General features: G+C 43.7%; 1 protein-coding gene across 6 annotated transcripts in view; it reads right to left on the reverse strand.

The window, feature by feature from the left end:
* LOC147886971 (transducin family protein / WD-40 repeat family protein) overlaps positions 1-5784 on the reverse strand; it is a 158415-nt gene extending 152631 nt beyond the window's left edge. For all 6 annotated transcript variants that reach the window (XR_015543215.1, XR_015543216.1, XM_087394397.1 and 3 more), the window contains exon 1: positions 5638-5784. Coding sequence is in view for 4 of the 6 variants with exons in the window: in XM_087394397.1 (XP_087250523.1) it covers positions 5638-5700 (63 nt within the window). In the remaining 2 variants the exon portion in view is untranslated. The remainder of the gene's footprint in view (positions 1-5637) is intronic.
* Between the last annotated feature and the right edge of the window lie 216 nt (positions 5785-6000).

A 6000-nucleotide genomic window follows, 5' to 3' on the forward strand; every position in this document is an offset into this window, starting at 1 on the left:
TCTATCTGAGACAGGACTGGTCTTGTGTCGTGAGTGACACAGGTTCTACTTCTTGCTCGGATGATCTATAGCAAGCAATCGGTCCCACACCATATCCTATTAGCAAAGTTTGGGGTAGCTTGATGCATCCTTCCCCAAGGTCACATACCTTCACAGAGTCGGGGACTTCAGCATCACAACATCCAAACAGCACAAGAATCTGTGATCGGCCTTGACCTCATCTATGGTACAAGAGGCACAAAGGGATCCGAGGATTCGGTACTCGAACATGCAAATGCTTTGCAAGCCTAGGACTCCATATAGATAGACTACCACCATTTCAACATAGCCTTGAAGCCCCGTTCACTCTACTCACCTGCAAGACACCTAGGTTAAAATGAAAAGTAGTATAGTTCTTTGCCCTAGATGTTGTGGCACCTCCTGGTTCATGTAAGCATTGATCCCACCTAGCGTGTTCATCATCAAGACACTCCACAATTATATAGCCATTACGGGTCTCCATGGAGTCTACTTTGGACACCTCTTTATGCCTTGCTGTCCCCTTCTGCCTACATTAGGAGCATTCATTGCTTTTCATATATCAACCATTACGGGTCTCCACGCACACCTCTTTATGCCTTGCTGTCCCCTTTTGCCTACATTGGGAGCATTCATTGCTTTTCCATATATCAACCATTACGGGTCTCCATGGAGTCTACTTTGCACACCTCTTTATGCCTTGCTGTCCCCTTTTGCCTACATTGGGAGCATTCATTGCTTTTCATCAACTGAATCTCTGGCTATGTTGTCTTGCCCAAATGCAATATCTTGATTATAGATGCTATATTCAGGCTCAAACAGTTTTAGAAATTCTTGTGCTTTCTCGACATTCATGGGATCTTCACTCCTCACATGTAAGGCCTTCAACCCTAGGCTGTACTGCCATAATTTCTTTCTAACCATGACATCCATGAGGTCTTTAAAAGCTGCCCATGTGTACTTGTGGGCATGGTGCATGCCATCATAAATTAACTTGCCCTCATCATCCATTGGATATAATCTGAAATATCCTTCCAAAGCCCGAGAGCCATTCTTCCTGCTTATTAAGATTGTTGGTTTCTCCTTCGAATCTGTGGTCCGTCAAAATATCTGTTACGTGTCTACCACACTCTTGTCCAACCAGGCCCCTATCATCATGTAAGAAAGACAAGTTATCTCTGACCACAAATGGTAGGCCCACATAGGCATGGTGCTGATTTGACCACACAACATCAATGTCCCTCTCGGCCCGCAAAGTAGTGTGCGTATTGGGCATATGGCGTCCTTCCAAATAAATCTGTCCAGGCTGCATTTGAGGTGGTCTAGATTCTTATGTAGAGCCTCCTATCTAATTGAGATCAAGGCCAACTCTCACAGGCATTTTGCTGATTTCACGTGGTCTTCAAACTGAAACACACTTTGCATCACATGAGTGCATGGCAAGCACAAAATGCCTTGCATGATCGGATATACGAGACAATTGTTGTACCTTATATTCAACTGTTAGATTTGACAGAGACGCCATTCTATGCTAAATGTGGAGATACTATATGCAGGGTAATGGAACAATCGCACATAACAGTGACAATGAAGCAGGCCTGATGGGTGAAAAGATAGATGGTGATCCAAGCAATGGTGAGCTAATATATGATGGAAATCTTGACCAGCAAGGTAAGGAGTTGGATGCGCTTATACTTGATACTTTTAGGCATGCAGACTTTGAGGACAGTTTTCGAGGCGGAGGTGAGTATCCAGCATTGTATGGTCTTCAAAAAGGAAGATGGCTGTTATGACACTTTTACAGTAAAGCTTGAAAATGGCAGGCAAAATTATGAAGACAATGGACAGCAAAAGGAAGATGGCTGTTATGAAACTTTAGAAAATGGGCATGATGGCGAGCATCCCTTATACAACCACAATGGTCTAAATAGTTTATGTCCCCATCAGTACATTAGTGCACAGCAGCAAGATAACACAGAAATGCAATTTGATGGAAAAGATGCACATGCAAGTGCTATTGCAAGAGACCAAGGTAAGTCTATAGTTGGGGATGAGGAAAACGTACCACAACAGAAGTTGTGGACCGTGAAGGACAAGGGCAATCAGCTTCTTTCCAAGGAGGGTGACCTTATAGGGCACGATAAGGCTACATCCTATTTGTAGAGCACCAAGGTACACTACTGCATGGGGATTTTACTGCAATCCCACACAAGATACAAGGCGGACAACATGCAGAATATATATTACGCAACCAGCCAGATCCTTCCATCTTTGGAAAGCTTGTTAGTGAGCAGCCCACCATGATCTTGCCCATGGAGAACATCAGCTAGAGACTCCCACCAGTGACACTTCTGATGGGTAATATCCTTGAGTTACATGCAGGGGATAGAGGCCACTATTAACCATTGGGATGCATGACAATCCTCTCATAAGCACAAAAGGAGAAAATATCTTATGCAACATATCCAATGTTATGGGTAACAACAAATTGCTGATGGTAATCAAAAGGATTCCGTTGGCCTGTGAATCTTCCTCATGCTGAAGCTGCAGTAAGCTCTTTGCATGCTGCTCAAAGCCCTGCATAAGCTGCCCAAAACTGGTGGCATGTTGCCCATGTTCCATCCATGTGCATTTGTCTGCCCCATGGTGTGTAATAAAGCTGTCCCCCATGCCAAATGTATGCACATGTGAATTCCAGCCTATCTCACTGCTCGAAATGTGATGGAGAGGCTCGAAAGCAGGTGGGCCAAGAAGCTTCAAAATGGAGCCCGAATGGGGCTGAAAATGTACTTGAAAATAGCCTGGTAAGGGCTGGTAAAAGCCTAAAAACTTGGGTCCTTTTTTTTTTTTTGGGGGGGGGGGGGGGGGGGGGGATCCTAGGTCACCTAGGAGAGTTAGTGCATTAACCTAAGACACCTAAGATGCTTAGTACTGTAAAGTAACCCCTGGTTAGTTTAACTTAGCCCAACTAGCTTACCTAATTCTAACCTAACCCAACCAACGAAACTAACTTGAACTAACCTTGACTCGAACTTGAACTAACTTAACCCAAGTTAATATTTGACCTAGCTTGGGTTCTTTGATGCCCTGGTTCACCTTGTTGGAGCATGTTTATTCTATAGTAGGGAGTTTTGGAGTCCAACCATCACTTGCAATTTTGAGGACGAAATTATATTGAGCGGGGATGCTCGTAATGAAGGCCAAAAGCTGATCAAGTTAGTGGGGGTTAGGATTATGACATCTAATCCTATCTACTCTCCCTCCTCCTTCCTCCTAATTGGAGCCTACACTCTCCCTCTCTCCCAATCCCTCTCTCTCTCTCTCTCTCTCTCTCTCTCTATCCTACGCCTTCTCCTTCCTTCTCCCCCTCATTCTCTCTTCCTTCTACTGTTCCAGCCCCGTTCTTTAATCTAACCCTACCCCCTTCTCTACAAAACCGCATAACAATCACAGTAAGTAACGTGATGGCAAAGCTGTATGGCACCATCCTTGAGCAGAAAATGAGCGATTGGGTGGAGTAACACTGCAAGGTTTTGGCCCAAACACTCAATGGTAGACCATGCCTTTGACATAGTACCTCGTAAAAGATTGAGGGAAACACTAGAAAAGCTGCACTCAAGCACGCAAGAAAGCCACGCTTAGATGGTACAAGAGAGTACTAGCCGAACTGGCAAGACCACTTGTAGACGGGTCAAGCTCAAAGAAAAAGATAGTCCTAAGCAGCGACATAGGAGTCAAGCGACACTTTCCCCTCACACCAACTCTCTTCGGTGAAGCTCCAAGGAAAAGATAATCCTAAGAAGCGATACAGTAGTCAAGCAAGGTTGTCCCCTCTCACCAACTCTCTTCAGTTTATTCATTAAAAAGTTAGAAGAATGACACGAAGGCAGGAATAGGAGCGAAAGCACGCATACTACCACACATGGAAAAACTTGTTGCATCTAGGGCTAATCATGCTCAACCTCAAGGATCAAGAATCACAAGTCATGATCAGATATTGTCCAACCTCTTTGCAGCCTTCAAACGTGTAGGTGTACTACTGGAACTTAGGAGATCCCTTGCCCCCTCGCCCCCATAAATAGGCCTGCACTCGATCTATGTCTCCACTATTTGCTCGGTAATGAGGATGATAGATAGGTGAGGATCTAACCCATATGAGGGTATTGTGATCCCTGATAGAGACTTTGTCTCTGGTATCTCAGGTATACTAGTTCTGAGAGACTGAACTTGGCCCAAATAGAGCCTCACAAGGGAGCCTCCTGTTTTTGGACATACAGCCAGACGATTCAAGAGTCGGCAGGACCCACGTGGTCCAACAGTTGTACAAAATGATTCATTTAGCTTTAAGAATTGTTTACCCTTATCGTGTTTTCGCAACTTGACAAGCATCTGTAGTGTCTCGTCCCACAAGAGCAGCCAAAAGAATTATGTGAGCAAATTGCAAGTTGAAACCATGGGAGAATTCTTTCACTTTCCACCGAGACTGTGCAACCATGGAAGAATTCTCTCACTTAATAAAAAAGGAACAGTCTGTGAACATGTTAAAGCTGACACAGGCTGAGGGCATGAACACTAGTGATCTCAAGAGTTTCACTTGTTTCACATCAGAGGATGACAAGTCCAAAAGTGCAGCTATTTAAGGAGCTCCCATAGATGGCAGTTGAATAAACACTTATCAAGGGTAAACTTCATAAATTTTGTACAACCACTTGGTTTGAATCCAGCAAGCCATTGCTGAGAACTCTACTGCAGGACCCAACACTCCATTAAGTGTCTAGACTAAACCACTATTATTTTCTGTCCACTCCTTGGTAATTGCTCTGGTTTAAATAGTGATGAGAGCTAGGTGGTGTTTATTACTTGATTTACTGGCAATCTTTGCACGACGTACTTAAAACCTGATTCAAAACAAACTAGAGGGACCGAACTCAGTAGCATTGGGTAACATTGCAAAGTTTTAGACAATACGAGAACCATGAGAAGCCTACATGTCTCTTCAGCCTAACAGCCACTGTAACTTAATAATGGTGCCTTACGCAGTGTCACTGGTTGACATTTTCTGAGCCACTGATTGATATCCAAGGTTGAAAGAAAGGCAAAGCGTGAAAATGGTCGGTTTAAATCTGCTGTATGGACTGTAACCTCCATTGAGTCAATTCAAGCAACGCACATCCACGGTTATTAGAGCCAAGCAGAAACCCTCGTTCTACTTTTACTGACTTAGAAAAAGCTATGCCTTGTGTCTTGCTTGGTTATTATAAAGCTTGTTAATTCTGCGGCACTTGTATATGTCCAAGAGTTTCTTCAACGCAACTGCTGGATGCTTCTGATGTGGGTGTAAAAGGTTCACTGATCCTGAGAAAATATCTATCGCACAAGACATCTACAATGTATATGTACCACAAGATGGTAGAATCGAGTGGAGACTCTACACAATGCGAGTTCTCGAAAGTCTCAAATGAGACAGTTTTCCCGGAAGTCATCAAGAGTAGGACGAATCTCGAGCTTGCGTAAATTAAGAGGATGACCGAAGTCAAAGAATCGAATTTTGGCGATCGGGACGATGCGACAGCCGATTCGACCAAGCAGAAGCGGGTAAGGCAAAGAGACGACGCAAACCTCGGAGGCGCCTTTATGCTTGAGACGACCGGGAAACATGGCGATTTGTGCAGGAAATAACATCAAAGGACGATCGCAGCAGCAATGGCGTTTCAAAGGTATGAAAAAATGAGCCGAAATGAGAGTGCAGATGGAAATTGCGCACACAAAAAGCAATGCAACGTTGAAATGTGTAAATATTTTAAAGGCATATTGGAGATCACAAGCATTTTTTTCTCACATGAAACATCCTAGCAATAGATTTGGCCAATAGTCTTAGAAACCTTCAAAGTTTAGAATTAGTTTGACTAGCTAGCGCTTGGGAGGTGCATACATTATGTGTTATCCTTTTCTACTATGGATGTTGTCATGAAAGAAATCATG

The sequence above is a fragment of the Dipteris shenzhenensis genome, chromosome 23 (genome assembly GCF_047967505.1).
Source record: "Dipteris shenzhenensis isolate YYH24624 ecotype China chromosome 23, Dip_SZ_1.0, whole genome shotgun sequence".
Lineage (NCBI taxonomy): Eukaryota > Viridiplantae > Streptophyta > Polypodiopsida > Gleicheniales > Dipteridaceae > Dipteris > Dipteris shenzhenensis.